General features: G+C 37.7%; 1 protein-coding gene across 1 annotated transcript; it reads right to left on the bottom strand.

The window, feature by feature from the left end:
* Positions 1 to 1,642: 1,642 nt before the first annotated feature.
* Positions 1,643 to 24,581, bottom strand: LOC127189884 (cytochrome P450 2C29). Its single transcript, XM_051146952.1, has 9 exons — positions 24,370 to 24,581; positions 23,018 to 23,180; positions 22,694 to 22,843; positions 20,628 to 20,788; positions 18,985 to 19,161; positions 9,683 to 9,824; positions 6,952 to 7,139; positions 3,013 to 3,154; positions 1,643 to 1,824 (listed from the first exon to the last, which is right to left on the bottom strand). The coding sequence occupies exons 1-9, from the start codon at positions 24,535 to 24,537 to the stop codon at positions 1,643 to 1,645; spliced, it is 1,473 nt and encodes a 490-aa protein (XP_051002909.1). The 5' UTR covers positions 24,538 to 24,581.
* Positions 24,582 to 24,784: the final 203 nt, after the last annotated feature.

The following is a 24,784-nucleotide window of genomic DNA, read 5'->3' as shown; positions in this document are numbered from 1 at the left end:
ATACAAGAAGATTGAAATAATACCTTGTATACTATCAGATCACCATGGTCTAAGACTGGACTTCAACAACAACAGAAGCAACAAAAAGGCTACACACACATGGAAACTAAACAACTCTTTACTTAATGACACCTGGGTCAGGGAAGAAATAAAGAAATAGAACACTTCCTGAAATTCAATGAAAATGAAAGAACAACATACCCAAATTTGTGGGACATATTGAAGGCAGTGCTAAGAGGAAAATTCATAGCAAAAAGTGTCTTTAAAAAGAAAGTGGAAACATCCCACGTAAGCAACTTAACAACACAACTAGATGCCCTATAAAAAGAAAAAGCAGAAGCACCCAAGAGGAGTAGGCATCTGGAAATAATCAAACTCAAGGCTGAAATCAATAAATTAGAAACAAGGAGAACAATCCAAAGAACCAACAAAACCAGGAGCTGGTTCTTTGAGGAAATCAACAAGATAGACAAAGCATTAACCAAACTAACTAAAAGGCAGAGAGACACTATCCAAATCAACAAAATCAGAAATGAAATGGGAAATATAACAACAGACACTGAAGAAATACAAAGACTCATAAGATCCTATTTTAAAGGCATATATGCCACAAATTTTGAAATTTTAAGGGAAACTGACAATTTTTTTGATCGATTCAACTTGCCAAAATTGAATCAAGATCAGATAAACAAATTAAATAGTCCTATTTCTCTTATAGAAATAGAAGCAATCATTGATAGTCTGCCAACCAAAAAAAAGCCCAGGGCCAGGTGGTTTCAGCACAGAATTCTACCAGACCTTCAAAAGAAGAGCTAATACCAATACTCTACAAGCTACTCCAAAAGATAGAAATGGATGAAACTTCACCAAATTAATGCTATGAGCCCGTAGTCACATTGATACCTAAGCCCCACAAGATTCAACAAAAAAAAAAGAAAACTTCAGACCAATTTCTCTTATGAACATTGATGCAAAAATACTCAATAAAATACTCGCAAAACAAATTCAAGAACATATCAAATATATCATTCACCATGACCAGGTAGGCTTCATTTCTGTCATGTAGGGATGGTTTAATGTACAGATATCCATCAATGTAATCCACCATATAAACAAACTGAAAAAAAAACCACATGATCATCTCCTTAGATGCAGAAAAAGCATTTGACAAAATCCAACACCATTTCATGTTTAAAGTTTTGGAGATCGGGAATACAAGGCATATACCTAAACATAATAAAGGCTATATACAGTTATATACAGTAAGCCAATAGGCAACATCAAATTAAATGGAAAGACACAAAGCAAGTATATTTACTACTGAAAACATGGAGAAGAATATAGACCATGACTGATCTTACAACAATTACTATTTTAAAGTAAAGCTTTATTTGAACAAAGGAAATGAAACCCATAAGTACAAGGGATATAAAATTATTATATTGGATAGAAAATACTACGACATTTGTGCAGTGACTTCATAAACTGCAAAATGCTTGATAAGTGTTTCCCAGGTCATGAGAAAATGAGGTTGTGTGAGAAGGGAAGACGGACACAATGTCCCTGATAGAGAAAAAAGTGAATGAAGACCTGGAAAAGACTGCAGAAAACAACACAGCTGGGGCCAGAAATTATGATCCCTTTAGAAAGGAATGAAGCAGAGCTGGTAAGGAGGAGGGATAGAGACAAATCCATTCGCCACTGGGGTCATATCGATGTTTTTTGGGTGAATCAACGATTTCAGTTTAAAGTTCTGCAAAATGGTGGTCAGGAATAGAAACAGCTCCATGCGAGCCAGGCCCTCTCCTGCACAAATACGTTTTCCTAGGGGAAAAAAAGTCAAAGGAGATTATTATGTATTATGCATAAATGTGAGAATTGCTGTACTTACAGCTGACAGAATAGCTATAAAGGAAAGGATAGTTATTGGGTAGGCAGTTAGATGTATGGCTGGGTGAAAGGACAACTAATTAGGCATTAGATGAAGGTGGAATAAATTTGTGTTCCAACTTAAAAATCGTCTTAAGAAATACATTCTTCAAAAATACTTTTTAGTGAGATATTATTATCTGAACTTGGTAATGTGACTACCTGGGAGACTGAAGTAGGAGGCCTCTATGTTCATTATCAAAATTACAAAAAACAAGGAAAGAAGCTGCATATCCAAAAAAGCATACACACTGCAAGTGTGGACTCAGAATCCATTTCCCTCAACTAAATGGTGAGAAGCAGGATTTTCAGTGATCACTGCAGGACATCCTCCCACAAACACATGGTCTCTATCATCTCATGAGGCTATTAAAGTTTCTGGTACTGTGAACAGTATATAAATGTCCAGATCTAATGGTTCATGACCGTCTTTTAATGATATGTTTTCTCTTTATAATTCTCCATTACCCATGCCCTTTGAGGCAGTTAGTAAGTCATTTATTTGAACATTGTTCCATTTAGCACTAATATATAAGGTTCAAATGTGGAATGTGCTGAATTCTCCCCAATAACTCAGAGATTGTGGAGTCTTTCTTATTGCCTTAGTCCAACTGCAACTTAAGAAATATTGATCAGTTATGTGTTTGCCAACTACAGCTGAGGCTCTTTGGTAATTTTCTTTATTTTTTTGAGATTCATAATTGCCTCCATGAGAATCGAGGTGAGTGACACAGCAAAAGCCACATGAATTTAATTTCTGGTGTCTTCATTTCCACCAGAGTGTAGCGTGTAAATGATGTTTGCTTTCTAGGAAGGTATTGTTAGTGTCTCTGTGATGTCTAAGGGAACAGCACAAATGCCCTGTAGTTTTGCTTCTACTTCAAACAGTGGATAGAAAAGCAAAAGCCTCACTTTCATGGCCTGACAGAGAGGAAGCCTCTTTTTTATCAGGGACAGTGCATGAACACTGAGTCATGATCCTCAGTCTAAACAAACTGCAAATCCACCAGCTATTTCAGAGCCACTGTGTAAGTCCCTACAGATCTTCCTGTCAATGGTGTCCTAGAAATGAGCTTCTATTACCTGTTGAGAAAGGCATGAAGTAGTCACTTTTCTTAAAGTTTCCATTCTCATCTAGAAAGTGGCCAGGGTCAAACATCTCTGGGTTGGGGAATTCCTTGCTGTCATGCAGCACTGATGAGAGAGATGTTATTACTGTTGTTCCCTGGGGAAAAAACACAGAGAAAAACCAATTTACAAAGAAACAATAAAGTGCTACATAGAAGGGGTTAAGTAAAAAGAAAAGCAGTGACACTACAACACACAAAGCATGTGTGGGGCAAGAAGGACAGTGAGGACGCTCATAGTTATGTGACCAAAGTGCCTTCCAGTGGCATTTCACATGAATGCTAGACTAAAAAGTCTGAGTCTCTTCTCCCTTTCCTTCAGATTAGGCTCATGTTTCTCTTACCATTGGCTGCTCTAGCTTATCACACCTGACTCTATCTATCTCATGTAAACTATTGTCCATATGGAATAATCCATTGAGTATTTTGAATGGAATAGTAGATCATTCATTAAGCACAATAGGGAAGGTTTGGAAAGAAACATTCTTATATTTCTCATTTACAGAAAATATATATGGAGAGAGAGAGAGAGAGAGAGAGAGAGAGAGAGAGAGAGAGAGAGAGAGAGAGAGAGAGAGAAATGCACATATGTATTTGTGTCAGAAGCAGGATGAGTACTATTTGGGAGAAGGAAATGTTTGAATAGGAAGGGAAGGAGACAGAGAAACCAGAATAAAAAGAAGGGTAAATTGTGATGTCATGATCTGGTGGCAGCTGAATGAATACAACTTCTGAGGATTCACAGAATCGCTGGGAACTAGTACTGGGAAGGTCTCTTCAAGTAGTACACAAACTAACCTCATATTATATCAAGCTTTCTAGGGATGTTCTCTTCAGAGATTTTACAATTCTGAATCATGTATTAGAATGTGGCCTAACTACAGAGTTGATGGCCACACTCTGCCAAGTCAGGGTAAACAAGTCCTCAATAGCTCCTGTCCTGCGAACAAGTCTGGCAGAGATATTGGGCCAGAAAGCTGAAGATGAGGCTCAAACACTATAAAGTGTTTTGGGTGACTGGTCAGGCAGTAAACTGTCTTAAGTCAATTTGTACAGTTTGGAAGCTGCTAACCCACACTGATGGTTCACTCAGTAATTTAAGTTTTATTCCTTCTCAAATCTCTGAGGGGCATTGAAGACAAGATAGTATAGTTTTACAACCAAGCTTAGTTAGGGAACAAGATCGTTTTAGATCAAGATAAAGAAGTGAAGCTATTAGAGTTGAGATAGGATAGATATTGAATCTTATTCAGAAATTTAGACCCAACAAGACATGAAAAACACTTGCTTCAAACAAGACGAATGCAGATGGCCAAGTCACTATGAATATAACATGTATAGAACTCATTATTCTCATGATTACCACATGGTTCTCCCTGTTGTATGTAGTTTGTCTTATACATGTGTAATAAAATAAAAAAATATAAAATAATTTTTAAAAAGGATGTAGCCTAACTAAATCTGTTTAATATTTAGAAACAAAATAGAATATTAATGACATGTGTATTATGTGAAAATTAAGTTCCAGTCTCAATAGGCATTGAATGTATTTTATTTATAATCATTTGTTTACATGTTGCCTGTAACCGCTTCTTCGCTACACATTACTGAGTTTATGAAACAAAAGCACAATCCTAGAAAGTCTGAAATCTACCAGGCCAATTACGGCAAAGATCACTGTTTCCTTCATATCTTATTAGTTCTATTAAAATCAGTGGCCTAGTCTGATCAATAAATCACTTATCTTATTTTTCAGAAGGTAAAACCAGCTATGAAATCATGATTATTTCTAGAACAGGTATTCTCATTAAAAAAAAAAAAAGAATGTAATACTCTACCCAGTTAGAGCCCAAAGTGACATATTATGAGCCAGAACAAAAGGGATGAAGGTTCTAACTTTACCTGATACAACTGTAGCTGGTGCCTCCAACTAGCCTCTACCCCAAGGAACCTATGGGGAGATTTGTCATTCCTATCTTGTCCTTAATACTATTGATCATTTAGTTGGGTCTAAGGACACTAACAAGTTTGGTTTATTAGCCAGAGACCTCAATCATATGAAACAAAAGTCTTATCTCAGGAGTATCCTTTAGCTAAAGAGAGCAGACTGGTATCCTAAACCTTATACCAAACCTGTTATTACAGAGAAAGACCCATTTGCACCTGGCAAATTTAGTTCCATCATCATCACATGATGTTAGTAACTGGAACTCTACCAACATCTTCTTGCCCTCACTTGTGAACAGTAGAAGATTGCCCAGGAGAGAGTAATGAACGCTTCCTTAATGAAGTTGTCACTATAAACGTTTGACATTTTTCATCTGTACTATCTGGTACTCAATCAAATGTGTTTTGCTGTCTTGAAAGTAACACTAAGTAGCCACAAAACTTAAATATGTAAAAATAGAGACAAAACAGAGAGTATTTTCAACTTAGTTTTAAGCATGTAGTTTAGTTTTAGCATCAAAATTCTAACACATTTGAGGGATTTTTATAATTCTAAAATGAATGGACAAAAATTTCTTAACATGGGTGGTGTATGGCAGATTATATCCAATGTACATTTTTGGTTATAACATGTACAGTCAGTGATGAGAGAGTAAATAAAATATAGAACCATAAAAGTGAGTTCATAGAACAATTTGGGGGTAAAAATGTACAGACAATTGTGAATAAAATTTCTTAGGTCATGATTATACATAATTAGCTCCAGGGTAAAGTATCTCTCATATACATAAATAAATTAGACCAAGTTTTTTCATCTTCTCAACACTACTGTATATTCCTAAAACACCAAATGTGGCTAGGAGAAATTAAAATTATGGTCCTTCATCCTAATCAGAAATTCACTCCTATTGCATTCAGGTCTGCTCATTACTACCCTTCATCACACTGAAGAGAAAATAAGAACACAGGAATACAAAAAGTACATAGAACACAACACCTTTAAATTCCACATGTTTACATACATGTCATTAGAAGCAGTAAAATTCACATTTAGATAAAAATAAGATCAAGAGAATGACTACATAAATTGCTTCCATTAAGCATACTGAAAGAATGTTAGGCAAGCATGATGACCACTACACATGCACATGTAACCGATGGGCAGTTTGAGATTCATGTGGGTCCCCTAGTCAGTTGAGCAAGTGCTGTCTATGACATGGACTCTGTTGCCCACTTTCAATCACTTCACCTTAACCAGGCTGCCTTGTCTGGCCCAGTGGATGAGGAGGAGCTCAGGCCTGATGCCACTTGATGTGCTGGGAGGTGGGTTGGTAAGAGGGGCTCTCCATTTATGAGGTCAAGGAGAGAGAGAATAGGAATAAGAGGGTAGGAGGTAAAGACCCGGAGGAGAGAAGAGAAAGGCTATGATGGGAGTGTAAAGTGAATATATAAATTAAAAATAAATTTTAAGAGTGGCAGAAGCACTAGAGAAATAATAACAGAAAGATATTCACCACTGAGGAAAACTCTAGGAACATACTAATAAACAATGACATTGAGAGGAAGCATAACACAAAAAATAAACATTATCAATAAATGAATGGATGACATAACCTTATTGAAGAATTGAAAATTCCAGATAACAATTCTTTCAAATGTGGAGACTTTTTCTCATATTGATAGAAAATTCCATAAAGGGCTTTAGGAAAACTGATAAAATATTGAGACATTTGCACAGAAATACCTAAGCTTTGCCAAACAGTATTTAGAAGGCTAAGCACATTCATAACTATCATTACCAGATGTGTCTGTGCCTGCACTAGAGTGTCCCTCCACATCATGAGGCAGCATAAACAGCCTATAGCTCAGTGTGTCTTGGAGAGCTGGAACCACCCTGTGAATCTGGGAGCATCAAGAGCACAGAGGTGCAGCAAAGGCACAAGCTTACCTTGGGGATGAGATAGTTCCTGAATTTCATGTCACAGGTCACGGCATGGGGCAGGCTGGTGGGAAGGAGGTCGATGAATCTCTGAACCTCATGAATCATGGCATCCGTGTAGGGCATGTGGCTCCTGTCCTGCATGCAGGGGCTGCGGTGTCTGCCAACCACATGGTCAATCTCCTCCTGGACTTTAGCTGGTTGATCACAGTGAGAAATGGGGGAATAAGAGAAAAGTGACATGTTTATAATAGTGTCAGGCCATACACAGCACAATGTAGGTGTTCCAAAACAATTATAAATGTGAATTCATGTTTAGGGGTAAACATATATATACATATATTTATATAGAAATGATGTGTTATGGATTAAGTCACTATCTTTCTACATAGATATTATAATAGATCAGCATATACTTATTATTTACTAGCTATAACAGCAAATAAAGTATAAGTAATTAAAAGTATCATATAAAACAGAGTATCATTAGTCAACATATTTTAGTCCTTGGTAAAAGTCATCAGAAGTCTTATAGTAAATCTGTATCCAAATATAATATTTTTACAATCACATTCCAAGGTATGTGTACTTATTAGTATGTGTGTGTTGCATGTGTGAAACTGGAAATATTCTTCCTTTTTGTTCACACAGCCCAATAATGATCAAGTTCAACCTCTTCAACTGTTTCTGAAATATATTCATCTGTAAAATTACTGCTTCTTTCTTTGTTTTTTAAATTTAATTAACTTACTCAGATTACAACTCAATTGTTCTCCAATCGCTCGTATCCTCCCGTTCCTCCCACCCACTTTCACCCTATTCCCCTCCCCTAGGTCTTATACTGAAGGGGACCTCCTCCCCCATTATACAGTCAGAGGATATCAAGTCTCATCTTAGTAGCCTGCTTATTCTTTCTTTGAGTGCCATCCAGTACCCCCCTGCCCCGCCAAGGGGAGGTGGTCAAATATGGGGCACCACAGTTCATGTCAGAGTCTCCACATAACTGTGGAGAATGTCCTGTCCGTTGGGTAGATCAGAGTAGGGGTTTGATATTTACTACTTATAGTGTCCTTGGTTAGTGCTATAGTTTGAGCAGACCCCACTGGGCTCTGATCCACCCATCAAGATGTTCTTCTTGTAGGTGTCTAGAACCCTCTGGGTCCTTCTATTTCCCCATCTCTTATATTTCTCTTACCTAGAGTCCCAGTAGGATTACTCACATCTATCCCAATCTCCTGGTAAGAGAAGACTTTCATGGGACAAGCCTTTTGGGCTAGTGGCCAATTATAAGTGAGTACATACCCTTTGAGTCTTCTGCTTCTAGGTTAACTCACTCACTATGATCACTTCTAGTTCCATCCATTTGTCCACAAATTAAAATGACAGCTTCTTATATGTCCATATATGCACTACATTTATGACTTTCAGATATGGGACATGAAAGTTGCAGTTACCTCTACATATGAATAAATACAAGCTAAGCACACAAACAGTTCCCCCTACCCCTCACTTCATTAACAATAGCATATCGGAACCTCATAAAATTGAAAAGCTTCCGCATGGCATTTTCTATTAAGGTGGCAAAGTTAGGAGTGCTACCATTAGGCAATTTGTCTGGAGGCTTGACCTCTCTGCTCACATTCAAGGAAAAAGAAAAATAAAGGGATGAGAGATGCAGAATTCAGGGACTCAAATGTTGCCTTTTTCCCCCTTTCATGCCTACGCATCACTCATTCCCTGTTAACCATCAACGTCCCAGATAAAAAGGCTTTGTAGATTTTCTTAAGAATCCTGTGGTCCTGGAGGAAAGCTAAGTGATGAAAGGCAGTAGGAAGGCAACCTCAGGAAAGGGAGAATCCTGAGTACAATATTGTTCCATACCTAAACTTTTATTACTTTTGAACAAGAGTTTTTACTGGTCTATACATATAGAGCCACAGCTTGTTTTTCTTACTGTGTGCGTGTTTATTTTACAATCTGCTCAGTTTTCTTTTTCAGCCTTACACTAATGTGTGTCAGTAATTTGGGGGAACACTTCTAGACCATTTACTGTTATCCTCTCCTGTCTTAAAAATATTAATTTTGATTACATTTGTACTTTTTTCATGTAGTATATGTTGGGCATGTGAGGGAAGGTGTGTTTCATATATGCTGGGCTACAGGATCTGTTTAAAAGTACAGTGTAAAAGGAAACACTATTGTTACAATTGAAAAGGGCCTTTGTTCAACAGAAGTTTAAGGAATTGGTCTTCTGAAATGATAACATTTCTTTATCTACATTTTCTGCACCACCAGAGACACGTTTCTAGAGACTCTTTATATTTCAGCTACTCAGGATGCACATTATTTCAGCTAGACTCAGTAAATTCTAGGCTTTCAGCTTATGCTTCACTGGGAGTATTTTCTTTTCTATGCCATCAGAAAAAGTAAAGGAACCTTCAAGATTTTAGCTCATCTAAAGGCCTGATCTTTAAGAATAAAAGAATATGTATTTTCAGGACAATGCATGCTTGCCATGCCTGCCACAGTTACCTCCAAGGGAGTTCAGACACTGACAAACATTTAATAGCTTTTCCTACAACCACAGTCTGTTTCTCTCAGTCACAGTGTTTCATTACAGCTGGTGACTGGCATAGAGGTGAAGAACTGAGACATCCCTAGGAATAACAACACACAAGACATTGGTGGCACCTTTCCAACATCTCACAGGACCACTGTGGCTCACCAGCTGTGTCCTCACCTGTGACATGTGGGTTCTTCAGCAGGAGCAGGAGAGCATATCTCAGTGTTGTACTTGTTGTCTCTGTCCCTGCACCAAACAGATCATTCACCGTGGCTGCCAGATTTTCAGGTGTGAACTCCAATTGTTGGTTGTGGTTTGCCTAAGAATAATTTGATGCAGTAATATGATAAATTGTTTACCAGCACATCTCATTACCAATACTCTACAGTTGTAAACAAGTTTCTATATTTGATACTGAAAGTGAAAATTTAAAGTGAAACCTCACCTCATAGCTTCCATTCCAAATAGTTTCTCTAACTGTTGAAAAGTTAACCAAGTTGTGTAGACTTGGGGTCGAGATAATTTGGCATGCTAGTTTTTTACTTATTTGCAAGATATTTTGTAATAAATCTTATGTGACTTGTTTAAGTTTCATAGTGTTGCTAACAAAGATACTGGAATGTAGAGAGGAAATTAATGTATCAATGCAGACACCATGAGACAGATTTTTATAATTTTTAATTTCACTCTAATTTCTTAATAGCCTAACTCTTGCATTGATGTAATTATCTGCACATAAGTTTGTATAATTTTGTAATTTTACACCCTAAAAATACATGAATGAAGCATTTTATTCACTATCTATTTTCTCCTACCAAATCCACATGATGAAGAATGAGTGGTAGGTTGGATCTTGGGATATGCAGATTCAACCATCAAAATTAAGGCTGTTCTCTCAATATGGTGAAGAAAAGAGAGGAAACCATTTGACGCTAACTCTCTGGGGCTTCTCTGTTAAACTGAGACAGGTCTGTTTTGAGCTTATTTGCTCTCATGATAAATATGTCCATTCCTTTAGTACATAATGACTAGATTTCTCTTATTTTTTAAAAAAGTAACATATCATTGTGCATGTGTGACACATTTCTTATCCATTTATCCATTGCTGCATTCTAGATTAATTATCTCATCTACTGTGAGAGATACAGTAATAAAAAACCATGAATATGTTTCCAAAATTTTTGGATATAAGCTTAGAAGCAAAGTGCTTGGTTCCTGTGATATACTTGCAAATAGAAATTCTAAAGCACCTCAGACATATTACAGACATTGTTTTCCACATTGGCTGTAATAATTGACACTCTGACCACTACTACATTAGAGTCCAGTTCATTATATGTTGTAACCAATAGTTTTTTCTGTGAAAATTGCCTCGATTACTGTGGTCCCATTGAATCTCAAAATCAAATCATTTGTGCTATCCTGGTTTTTAAAACAACAACAACCATAATTGTGTTGGTCATTTGAATTTATTTTTTGAAGGATAAAAATCTAAAACTATATGAGAAATTTTAAAATGAATAGCCAGCCTGGCACGGTGGCATACACCTGTAATCCCAGCACACAGAGGCAGAGGCAGAAGCAGGGGTAATCTCTGCCTCTTCCTCAAGGCTAGCCTTGTGTACAAAGTGAGTCCAGAACAGCCAAGGCTACACAGAGGAACCCTGTTTCCAAAACCCAATAAATAAATAAATAACAGAAATATATCAAAGCAGCACAGTGAAAAATACTTAAGGGTTACAAACAATGATCAAATGAGAATTATCCCAAAATTCAATGGTTACTTAAAAAGAAAACCAGTCACCATAATACAGCACAGTATTGGAACAAAAGAAGCAAGGCCATCTGATCATTCCAATTGGAACAGAAAAGAAGTTGAAAATTGTCACCTTACTACTAACTTTCATGGTATAAATACTTAGCAAAGTATAGCTAGAAGGGAATTCTATGGCATGAGGAAGGACATCTAGGAAAATAACAACTCTAAAGTATAATGTGTTGCAAGAGACCAAAGAGTTTATTCTTTTTTAATTTTATTTTTATTATTAATTTATTCATATTACATCTCAGTTGTTAGCCCATCCCTTGTATCCTCCCATTCCTCCCTCCCTCCCACTTCCCCCCCCCATTCCCCTCCTCTATGACTATGACATAGGGGGACCTCCTCCCCATATATGCTCATAGGGTATCGAGTCTCTTCTTGGTGACTTATTATCCTTCCTCTGAGTGCCACCAGGCATCACCAGGCGTCCCCATCCAAGGGACATGGTCAAATATGGGGTACCAGAGTTTGTGTGAAAGTCAGATCTCCTTCTCCACTTAACAATGGAGAATGTCCTGTCCATCTGCTAGTCTGTGTAGGGGTTTGAAGTTTACTGCCTATATTTTCCTTGGCTGGTGCCATAGTTTGAGGAGGACCCCAGGGCCCAGACCCGCCTGTAGTTTTCCAGGACCCTCTGGATCCTTCTATTTCCTCATTCTCCCAGGCTTCTCACACCTAAAGTCTCAATAGGATGTCCTCCCCTCTGACCCACTTTCCTGGTAGGTTAAATTTTTCATGGGGACGTACCCCTTGGACTAGTGTCTTGATATAAGTGAGTATCATAATGAGTGAGTTCACCCAGAAGCAAAAAGAGTTACATGGTATATACTCACTTATAAAGAGTTTATTCTAAATTTAGTACAGAAATAAAATCTAAGAACATGAACCTTTGAACTAGCTGCCACAATACTAGAAATTTTAGTCTGAAAAATTAAACAAATAAATGAAATAAGGGAACCCAAATTAGAAAGGATAAAATACAATGGTGTTTATGAAGAAAATGGGATTCAATATGTAGAAAATCATATGGAATCCAAAGAGAGGAAAAGACCCAATCAAAGCTAATAAATGATTTCAGCTCAGTTAAAGAGTAAAAAAGTAAATCCAGTTATGACTCTATACAGTATAAGTCATAAAGTGGAATGAGATCAGGAAATTAATCAAGCTTATAAGGAAGAGGCAGGCATATCTCGGTGAGTTCAACAGGCTACAAAGCAAGCTCAGGACAGCCAAGGCTACACAGAGAAACCCTGTCCTCGGAAAAAGAAAGAAAGAAGGAAGGAAGGAAGGAAGGAAAAGAAACACAAAGAATGAATGAAAGGAAAGACAAAGAAAGAAAGAGAACATTTTTTAAAAACTGCTACCAGTGATAAAATAGAGTTAACAATTGAGATGTAATATAAATAAATTAATAAAATATTTTTTTAAAGTAAAGAGTATCCAAATGGATGGGAAACCATTTATGTCTGAAAATTGGAAGACATAATAATAGTAAAATGGCAATAATATTCTTCAAAATAATCTAATGAATTATGGTCATATGCACTGAAATTCTAATGGGAAAAATCCTCTAATTCAAGTGGAACTGTGGGGAAGGTCTGAACACCCTCAAACTTCAAAAGCAAAACTAATCTGAAGAAATGGACAAAGACATGTAATACCCATTAAAGAAACAATCCAGGGGCTATAGAGATGGCTCAGAGGTTAAGAGCACAGCCTGCTATTCCAAAGGTCCTGAGTTCAATTCCCAGCAACCACACGGTGGCTCACAACCATCAATAATGAGATCTAGTGCCCTCTTCTAGCATGCAGACGTGCATTCAGGCAAAACACTATATACTTAATAAACAAATAAATCTTCTTTTAAGAAAAAAAAGAATCCACCAAGAGGAAATTATGGTTCTAACATCAATGCATCAAGCACATGGGCAACCTGTCTCATAAAACAAACACTATTAGATATAAAATCACAGAGTTAACCTAACATAAGTGACAACAACTAAGTTAAGTGGCCCACTTCCATCAGTAGATAGGTCATCCAGACAAAAACTGAATAAAGAAACTATGGAGCTAAATGAAATCATAAATCAAATAGACTTAACAAACATCTACAGAACCTTTTATCCAAGCACAAAAGAATTTACTTTCTGCTCAGAAGTCCATGGAACCTTCCGTAGAATTAACCACATAATAGGACACAGAGTAAATCTCAATGAATTTTTAAATTTTTGAAATGATATCCTACATATTATCTGATTATAAAAAATAAATATAGTCATTAATAATGATATAAATGACAGGAAGAACACAAATTCATGAAAGTTAAACAGCACACTGACGAATGAAAACTGGGTCAAGGGAAAAATAAAGTAAATTAAAACATTCTAAACTTGAAAGAAAGTGAAAGCACAATATATTAAAATCTGTGAGCCTGTCCCCTGGATGGGGAGGCCTGGCGGCACTCAGAGGAAGGATAGCAAGTTACCAAGAAGAGACTCGATACTCTAAGAGCATATATAGGGTGAGGAGGTCTCCCTCAATCACAGACATAGGGGAGGGGAGAAGGGGGGAAGAGGGAGGGAGGAAGGAATAGGAAGATACAAGGGAAGGGCTAACAATTGAGATGTAATATGAATAAAAAATAAATAAATAAATAAAAATTTTAAAAAGAAAATCTGTGAGCCACAATGAATAAAAGTTCATGAAGATATTTTATAGAACTAAGATCCGTATCAAAAAATTGAAGCATTCACATATTAACTATTTAATAGTAAACATAAAGGCCTTGGAAAAACAAGAACAAACAACATGCAAAAACGTTAGAAAGGAAGTAATGATAAAAGTCAGTGCTTAAAATAATGAAATAGAAGCAAACAAGCAAAAACCAACAAAAAATAACAGGATAATTCTGACCACAATAGCATGTTGTTCATTGTCTGAGGATGGCCTGAGTTCTGTGTCCAGTGAGCCAGTCTATGCACTGTTTGCTTCTGGACATGATCAGAGACCTCAAGATCAAAGATCCTGTTTCTTTCATGAGCAGCTTAGAGTGCTCAGGGTGAGAGCCCTGAATTAGGTGAAGTCCCAGTCTCATGAGGAAGGGAGGAATGAGATTTCCACGGGGGGTTACATTTAGCACTTTCAAAATAATTGATGGTATCAGATGGCAGTAGTAACTTGGGAGTTCCAAAAGCCTGTGATGAGACCAAAGTGTTAGAGCCCTTTGTTAAGTTGCCATGATTAAGCACGGAAGAAAATTCAGGCAGACACCCTAGATTAGCCAGAAGTCAGATCCAGTGAGACTCAGGTGTGCAGTGGGTGCTTCGATGGCAGTCAGCACCTATTTCACAGAGACAGAGTTGGCTCCAGCCACTGCCAAGGCAGCTTTGCCACTGCTACCCAAGCCTCAGGTGTCCAGCTGCAATTCTTCCCCAGAATTAATGAATCTCAGATGGTCGTGGTGGAGTAATGGAGTGAGAGAGCAAGCCAACCTTTATTCATGAATCAAAGATTTAGAAACCTTGGGCAGTTGGGAGAGGTTTGAGGGTGAAAGTGTCAGATTGGCTGGGGTTAGAGGTACAAAGGATATTTAATCTACATGTAACAAAACAGTCCTATCATAAGAAAAAAAGTCAGCACTTAATTATCCTATGGGTAGGAGAGAAGCTTCGGGTACAGTTAAGAGGTCATTACTTGAAACCAAAGTCACCAACGTATTTTAGTAGCATAGGGTAGGTATCTACAAGAATCCTCAGGTATTTGCTGAATAGGTTTCTTATCAGTAAAGGGTCATTCCTCTACTCTTCTGTGAAGCCTGTGTGACACTCGTTAGGGGATCTAGAGTCCCCCAGATCAGACAAAGAAAGACTCAACTAAGATAGGGGCCATCAATCTTGTACACAGCCCAGATGCTATCTGGAAATGACAGACTTCAACCTTCTAGCAGGGCCCAACAGCAGAAATTCTAGTAATGTCCATTCTGAGAAGCCAGAATTTTTTGGCAAGGGAGGACAGTAACTGCATCATATCATTGCTGGTTGTCTCATTATTAGAATTCTCATCTTTCAGTTGTAGCCTTTAGCTCACCTTTACTGTAAGGTTTCATCCAAACCAAGCAGTAGAAATTTTCTAAATGTTAACAAGATGGGCAAATCTTTCGACAAAATAAGCAAAGAAAAAAGACCCAAATGAATTGTGAGACTGAGAGTGTAATGTAATAAGGAGAGAAAAGTTACACTGAAGGTCTTAAAAAAAAACTTAAGGGAAACTAGTCATATAGAAGCTTTAAAAATACCTATAAATATACATATCACATACATTATATACATATACATGTCCAATACCAGAAAAAAGATTACTTCTTTTTTAATTTGTTGGAAAATAGAGTCACCTAGATGCCAATAGTCTTCATTACACTCCAGAACTCATCAGCAAAATCCTATTCTGATGACACGATGTATTTGAATCCAGGAGCATGAAGAAATCAAGCTGCTACTCACCAGGAAGGTTCACCCCTATTGGATAGTATTTGTAGTACTACAATGTCCTATGTGTGTTACTAGGGAAAAATTTTATTCTCTCTTCCAGCTGTGAGCCCACAAGCCACAACAATGACTGGCCTGATAAGCAATGCCTACTTGTGCAATAGTGGCACTAATGTCATGGGAGAAACCTTGCTTTCTGATTGGATCTAGGGCTCCCTTCATGAGGACCCACACCTTCTACTCCTCAAGGGAAAAAGAGTACATAGCCAAATCTATTAGTCTAAGGAATGAATGAATACAGTGTCAAAATGACTCCTAATGACTTACTACTTTACTCATGCATCAAAACATCTCTTACTTTTCATCAGAAAATCTTCTCAGTGCAGGAGACAGTAATAAATACAGGGACACCCTCAGTAGAAGAATGAATAAAGAAACTGTGGTACACTTACACTATGGAATACTATTCAGCTATTAAAAATGAGGAATTCCTGAAATTTGTGAACAAATTAATTGAACTAGAAATTATCATACTGAGTGACTTAACCCAGAAGCAGAAAGAAGCAAGTGGTATATACTCACTTATAACTAGACACTGGCCCAAGGGACAGTCCCATGAAAGTCTTCACCTACCAGGAAAGTGGAATAGATGTGAGGACATCCTTTTGAGACTTAGGTGAGATAAGTATGGGAGAATGGGGAAATAGAAGGATCCAGAGGGTCCTAGAAACCTACAAGTAGAACATAATGATGGGCAGATCTGGGCCCAATGGTTTTGCACAAACTATGGTACCAACCAAGGACAATACATGTAGGAAACATTGAACCCCTACCCAGATCTAGCAAAGGGACAGGAAATTCTCTACAGATGAGTGAAGTGTGGGGACTGACTTTCACATAAACTCTGGTGCCCCATATTTGAACATGTCCCCTTCATGGGGAGGCCTGGTGACTCTCAGGGGAAGGATAACAGCCTACCAAGAAGAGACTTGATACCCTGTGATCATATACAGGGGGAAGAGGTCCCCCTCAGTCACAGTTATAGGGGAGGGGAATAGGGTGAAAGTAGGAGGGAGGGGGGAAAGGGAGGATACAAGGAATGAGATAACAATTGAGATGTAATATGAATGAATTAATAAATAAATAAATTTTTAAAAAGAAGAAAAAATACAGGGACACTAATGTGCAGAGAATAAAGAACTGTTGCATAGTTACCCCTAAATCATAGCACCCCCCCCACACACACACACACACAAGGCTTAAGGGCCTTTCTGGAAGAGTGAAAAGAAATATTACAAAAGCCAGAAGTGACCAATGTTTACTGGACACATTGTGACAGATGAACATATGAATTTACTGTGATTATGACACCATGCACAAAAACTGTGTAAACTTCACCAGAAAAAAAACCAGCACAATGCAGACAAAGTAGATATGAAGTCCCACCACTAGCTGAGGAGATATTGGCATTTGCTAGTTCCTGGAAGGGAAAGGGTGAATTTTCTTCAATGATGTAACCTCTAGTAGGATGCTCCCATGTCAGAGCAGGTGCCACTACTGAGGCAGGTGAGCAACAGAAAATGGACTCATAGGGAAAGGAGAATAAACATCTCAAAGTTTGGTAAGAAGGAATGACACAAGGGTGATGAATTTGGGGGGTGGTTGGTGGAGTGACTATGTTCAAATTATATTATAAGAATTTTCCCTATGCACATTTGAGTTTTGACAAAGGATCTAAGACCATACAATGGAAAAAAAGATAACAACTCCACCAAATGATGCTGGTCTAACTGGATAGCTATGTGTAGAAAAATGCAAATAGAGTGTTATGTATCACATAACTAAATCCCAAGTAGATTCAAGACCTCAACATAAAACCAGACACACTAAATCTTTTAAAAGAAAAAGGGGGAAAGAGGCTTAGGCTCACTGGCGCAGGAGACAACTTCATGAACAGAACATCAACAGCTCAGACTCTTATATCAACAATTAATAAAAGGGACCCATGTAGAAGCTTTATTTGTAATAGCCAGAATCTGGAAACAACCTAGATGTCCCTCAGCTGAAGAATAAATAAACAAACTGTGGCACATTTACACGAAAAAATACTACCCAGCTATTAAAAACAAGAAAATCTTGAAATTTGCAGGCCAATGGATAGAACTAGAAATGATCATCTTAAGTGACTTAATCCAGACCCAGAAAGACACACATGTTATATATTCACTTATAAGCAGATTTTATCCACATAATATAGGGTAACCACACTACAATACACAGAAATAAAAAGGCAAAATAACACCCTAAGGACTATGCTTAATTCTCACTCAGAAAAGCAAATAGACGACACACCAGAAGCTGTTGAAGAGAAGGAACGTGACAGGGGCCTATCACAGAGGTCCTCTGAAAGGCTCAACCCAGCAGAGGATGGAACAGATGCTGAGACTAACAGCCAAACTTTGGGATGGAGCACAGGGAGTCCTATGGAAGAGTTGTGGGATCGAAGAAACTTGAGGGGACAGGAGCTACACAAGGAGAGCAAGGGAGGCAACTAACTACCACTCACTAACCAAGGACCATGCATGTTGACGCTCTAGACCCTCTGCTCAGATGTAGTATATAGGCAACACAACCTCCTTGTGGGTTCCATATTATGGGGAGTAGAAGCTACCTCTGACATGGACTCTGGTGCCCAATTGTTAATCACTTCCCCCTGGGGTGGCAACCTTGCCAGGCCACAGAGGAAGAGGATACAGGCAGTCTAGATGAGACTTTATAGGCTGAGGTCAGATGATAGGAGAGAAAGGCTCCCCCTTTCTGAGGGCTAGGGGAGCAGAGGGGCATGAAAGAGGGAGGGTAGTACAAAGATGCCTGACAAGGGAAGGGGCTACAAATTGGTATGTAACCTGAACAAATTTTAAAAATTAAAAAGAAAATTTCACATATTAGCTGTCACTGTGTTGTTTTTCTTCTCAGCAACACTGGAGACAATGTGATCCAAGGAATAAATTCCTTTGATGCTGTCAGATCCTTATGATGCATTCCAACACATAACAATTACTATAACTGTTTTTGCAAATGATACTCACTTGAAACGTCTTTGACAAACATTCCAGTGTTCAGCAAACCACAATATACTTGAACAACAAAATAATTTTATATTAACACTTTACCTGTTTCTGCTTAATCAGGTAATAATCAATAAAGTCACGAGGGTTTGAAACATCAAGTGATTCCTGGTGATCTTTTATTTTCTCCTGCAGGTAACTTTTCAAATAATCAACATTTTTTGCTACTTTGTGATGACTTCCTGGACAGTAGTCAAGGAGTAAAGGGAAATTACCACAGACCTACAAAATGAGACAAATTATTTATTTTGTTAAGCTGTATTATTTTAGTTTTAGTGGTCGGTGTGTGTGTATGTCTCAATATGTGTATGTCTGTGTGTATACTTGTGTTTGGGTGTGTGTACATGCACGTGTGTGTGTGTGTGTGTGTGTGTGTGTGTGTGTGTGTGTGTAAACATACCTGTATGTCATATATGTGTGAGTACTTTTGGAGGCCAGAGTTGTCAGCTCCTCTGAAGCTAGTGGTTGGAAGCTATCTGACATGGTGTGGAAGCTTGAACTCAGATCTTTGGAAGATACACACACACTCTTAACCACTGAATCATCTCTCCAGACATGCCAAAAAACTTTTTAAATGAACAGATGTGAAGAAATGCACATATCTGTAATATATGCCAAGACCAACTCAGGTTTATAGTTTTAGACATGGATAAAATATAGTGTCCATCATGGAGAAGATATGTTTTACTTCGTGCATGTAGTAATTTTAAGAGATAGTAGAGAGGTTTGAGGGAGCTGTTCCTGCCCAAATGATTAAAGACAATAATCAAGTTTCCACATTTGTGAATCCTTTTTAGTAAAAAGCATATCTATTTCAATTAATTGAAGGCTTATACAATTTCTTCCCTACAAGTTTGAAATATGATGTGATGTAAAATATTGTCATTTACAGTTTGTAGATGATAGCAGAAGTAGAGACAGTTGGGTGACTTGATTTACAGCAAACAGGCAGCATACGCATATTTAACTCCTGTAAACCACCTCTGACATGGAATGAATATTCAGAAGTGGGCAGCGCTCCTAGAGGCACTAAATGCAAATGTCCACCCTGGTCCCTACATGTTTCTCTATGATCACCCAGTCACCTTTCATGCAGAATTCAGGAGATGCCAGTCCAGACTGGGACAACTGTGTGAGGAGGTTTCTGATTCACACAGTGTTAAACCACCCACATTCCCATTTCTACCTGTCACCCTGTCACTAGGATTCTGCTAAAAATATCAGACTTTTGAAACTACTCAGTGCTTCCTGGCAGATTTAATTATCAGTAATAATCTCTCTTCTCTAAGAGAATATTCTTTCTAAAATAAGGTATTATTGACTAGTAATATGATGAGAATGGGTTTAATATTTGAAAAAAGGACAAGAACATTGCATAGAAGAATATTCTGTGAGTGGCTGTACATGCTTCTAGATGAAAACACAGTACTATATACAAACAGTTCTGTGGACATCGATGGAAAAATCAATAAATAAGAAACTAACAGGCTTATGACAACCTGACACTTGCCCTTCAGTTTTGCTGTTTGTATAGCAAAGGGCTTAGATCTCCCTTCCAGATATTATTTTTATCATACATTAGTCACAACTGTGGTGTCTGGTCACCTCACTTTTTATCCATATTTTATTGACCTGTAACAATGAAAGACCGCAAGTGTGTTCTCAGAAGGAAAGGAACTAGGCTTCACCTGCAACCAGGGGGAGCTCAGAATCCTGACATTTTCATTTACTTTCTCCATTAATGTTAGAAAATCCTTATCGTTATAATCAAAACGATTCTGGAAAATAATGGAGCAGATGACATTGCAGGGGGCACAGCCCAGGATGAAGGTGGGATCACATGGTGAGCCTGAAGATTTATAAAAAATAGAAAATACTGTTAAATATACAAAAAAAAAGATATTTTGCTTTGGTTAACAGGTAAAGATTCTTTATAAATTTTAAACTATATCTTATCTACATTTTTTTATTAATTTATTCTTGTTACATCTCAATGTTTATTCCATCCCTTGTATCCTCCCATTCTTCCCTCCCCCCCCCCCATTTTCCCATTATTCCCCTCCCCTATGACTGTTCCTGAGGGGGATTACCTCCCCCTGTATATGCTCATAAGGTATCAAGTCTCTTCTAGGTAGCCTGCTGTATCTAAGGCTCAGAGAACATATGGAAGAGGAGGAGAAGAGACAGACAGATTGTAAGAACCAGGACACCAAGAAATCTAATGTGGAAAAATCTCTCCTAGAAATGTCTGCAAAAGGAGACTGGAAAAATGATAGAATCTGTAGGTGTGCTAATGTGGAAAGGGAAATTTCTCAGAGACATACCTGTAGATAGGGAACTAATGACTGCTGAAGTAAGAAGAATGATCCTATCCAAATGATAAGCCCACTGATTGATTTTCCAAGTGCAGAGTGGTCATCCCTGAAATAATATACCACATCCAACAAGAAAGACAACTCGAGAGGTTGTTTTTTGGGCTGGAGAGATGGCTCAGAGGTTAAGGACACTGACTGCTCCTCCAGAGGTCCTGAGTTCAATTCCCAGAAACCACACAATGACTCACAATCATCTATAATGTGATATGATGCCCTCTTCTGGCCTGCAGGTGTACATGGAGGCAGAACACTGTATATGTAATAATAAATAAATAATCTAAAAAGAGAGGTTGCATTTAAGTCTGCATGTACATACATGTAGATAGTAATAACCAAAGAAAAAGAGGCTAACAACATGAGAGTGGGAAATGTGTGGAAAATAGACAATAGAAGACTTCTGGGAAAGAATAGGAGGAAAGGAGATTACTCATATAATTCTAATTTAATTAAAACATATTTTTTAATTAAAACATATTTAAAAACAAGTAAATATACTCTTAAAGCACTAGTAAAGTTTTGCTCAAAACATATATGTCAAACATTAATTGGATTTTTGTGGACATGAAATAAAGAGAAAACATAAAGTTTTGTAGACAAGAAAGTGGGGGATGATCATGATCAAAAGACAATTTTGTACAAGATTCTCAAAGTTGTAATGACTCTTTAAAATGGTGCCTCACATTTGACCATGTCCCCTGGAGGGGGAGACCTGGTGGCACTCAGAGGAAGGACAGCAAGTAGCCAAGAAGAGACTTGATACCCTATGAGAATATATAGGGGGACGTAATCCCCCTCAGGAACAGTCATAGGGGAGGGCAATAATGGGAAAATGGGGGGGGGGAGGAATGGGAGGATACAAGGGCTGGGATAAACATTGAGATGTAACAAGAATAAATTAATAAAAAAAAATAAAATAAATAAAATAAAATAAAAAATAAAATAAAAAATAAAATAAAATAAAATAAATAACAATACAATTTTGATATCATCCAAAGCAGGAATAAAAATTGATTATCCTCAGCTAAAAAATGAAAACCATAAATTGCATCATTGATAACCATAATGGTAACCATAGGCCTAGAATTATCTCTGCACTTCTCAGTGAATTTGAGCAAGCATATGTAGTTCAAGAAAATGTAAAGCATATAGCCTCTGTTACCATTATCAATAGCATTTATTCTCTGGTGAAATAATCCACAATGGGAAACTACATTTGTGCTAATGGGAATGCATAGTTTTGCAACATAGCGAAGAATTAACATAAAACCTATATTATTATTTCTGATTAAAGACAAAAATTTACATAGGACTGTTCAACACAACTTATGTACCTACTTATATACCTAGACTAAGATGTAAATGTATAAATCTGCACTCACCATTGGTTTTCCTCAGTTCCTCCACAAGGCACTGTGCTTCCTCTTGAACACGGTCCTCAATATTCCTTTTCCCCATTCCCAAATTCCGCAGGGTCATGAGTGTGAAGCGCCTTGTCTCTTTCCATATGCTTCCATTGCTAAAAACAATTCCTAAAGAAATGTGAAGACACTAGAACTAGACGCCAGGTTCCAATGAGAGATCGGATGGGGGGAAGTCATTAAAAGGTCATACTGTACCAAAGGAGGAAGTTAGCTCCTCCATTCTATCTTTTCTCTCTCCGTAAACACTGTGCATCACTAGCATGGGCATGCAAACTTACTTACCACGGCCTTTAATAATTCTTTCAGCCAATGGGAAGTGTCCCCTTCCAGAAAACTCATCCCCATGATCAATCAGAGCTTCCTTCACTGCTTCATACCCATGCAGCACAACAGTGGGCTGTGAGCCCAAGTACAGAGTGAACACGGGGCCATAGGATTTTGATAACTGGAAATAGGAAAGAAAATGTAAATACTACCCCCCCAAAAAAACACCTTAATCTTCATAGTGTAAGTCTCATTCACACTGGTATGATCACTGTATTTTAATGTTTTCTTCAGGCAAATTCAGCAGCAAATGGTTCTGAAGCCCATTTATATCACATTATGGTGATTATCAGATATTAATCACTACAGTGAACCATGTAATGGCTTAGAGATCAGGCATTTATTACACAAAGGTTACAATGAATTTTCACATAAAAACTATCAAAGGACACCAGCCACGAGAACGCCAAGTAATAGAGGACTTCCGAGGGGAACATGAAGGACCAAGAATAGTCAAGGAACTCCTTCTAAGGAGTAAAGTTACTGTTGGTGGTTATAACAATACCTGACCTCAAATAACACTATAGATCTACAGTGATATGAACAATCTGATATTCACATGAAATAGATAAGTAGACCAATGAGTAGATGAAATGATGCAGGAAAAAAACAGCAAAGCTAGACCCATTTAACACTTGAAATATACATTTTAAGTCATCACAAATAATTCTATTGGACAGTCCAGACTTGGCATACTGCTATGTTAAACACAGTGAGTGGGCACCACCGAAGCTAAACCATGGGTAACCAGTATTTCCCAGTATAATAGTTATATGGCAGCATTCGAAGCACAAGACATAGGTTTTGCATAAATTAAAAATGGATATGAATATCACCAAATTTGCTAAAAGCTTTGCTTCTTTCTTGCATTTTTGTGTTATTCTGGGTCCATTTGTACTTGGTTAAATTAGGCATCTGTTAGTTCTCTAGAGTCCAGCATCAAATAGCTAACATCAGTAAACACATTTGTCTAAAATTCTACCTGACTTATTGAATAAAATATTATCACTCTTGGTCTGCAACCAAAAATAAATGGGAAAGATAATATATATTCAGTTGCAGTTTCCTGGAATTTTTTCTTTTTTGTTTTTAATGTGATAACCTAAATGTTCTTCACCCTGAAACTTTGCTCATTGCTAAATACCTGATGAGTGCCAGCTGTAAAAGACAGAAGGCACACCATGCTTTGAGGGAGTTTTGACTTTATAATTATTTATAACAATATTGCCTCTGATACTAGGTTTTCATTTAAAGCAATTTTCTACTTATCTCTTTTACCAAGGTGTTGGAGGAGTACAAACAATACTTACCTTGGTTAAGGATTGGCTGATATTCTTCACATCTATCTGGAGGAAATTGCCAATAATTGGGAGAGAAGTGGGGCCCGGGGGGAGCTTCTTTCTCCCTGAGCTCTGTCTCCAGAGTGAGATGAGAAGCAAACAGGACAGACTGAGCACTAGGACCACAACTGGATCCATGGAGACCCTTCTGAGTGACACAGCTGTGACCAGGAAGAATGGAGCTTTTATAACACTACCTGCTGAATAAACATATTCCTCTTTGAGAATCATTAACTAATCAAGCAGACAAGCTCTCTTTCTCTTAAGTAGACTTTGTCCCTTTAATAGTGACAAAAATAAGATATTCTTTACCCTTGTCCTTCTTTACAGAGTGCCCAGTGGAATTTCTGGTGTAACCATACTGATTGGTGTCCAAATATTGTTA

This window comes from Acomys russatus, chromosome 5 (assembly GCF_903995435.1).
Source record: "Acomys russatus chromosome 5, mAcoRus1.1, whole genome shotgun sequence".
Taxonomy (NCBI): domain Eukaryota; kingdom Metazoa; phylum Chordata; class Mammalia; order Rodentia; family Muridae; genus Acomys; species Acomys russatus.
Note: the sequence above shows the minus strand (reverse complement) of the source record. Positions and strands in the feature narration are given on the sequence as shown.

Coding starts and splice junctions, on each gene's coding strand:
- LOC127189884 (XM_051146952.1), bottom strand. CDS start 24,537: ATGGATCCAGTTGTGGTCCTAGTGCTCAGTCTGTCCTGTTTGCTTCTC. Junction 19,162..20,627: donor TGAGCTCCCCCTGGTTGCAG/GTGAAGCCTAGT, acceptor CTCATTTTGTAG/GTCTGTGGTAATTTCCCTTT. Junction 3,155..6,951: donor GGAACTATCTCATCCCCAAG/GTAAGCTTGTGC, acceptor TTTTTTCCCCAG/GGAACAACAGTAATAACATC.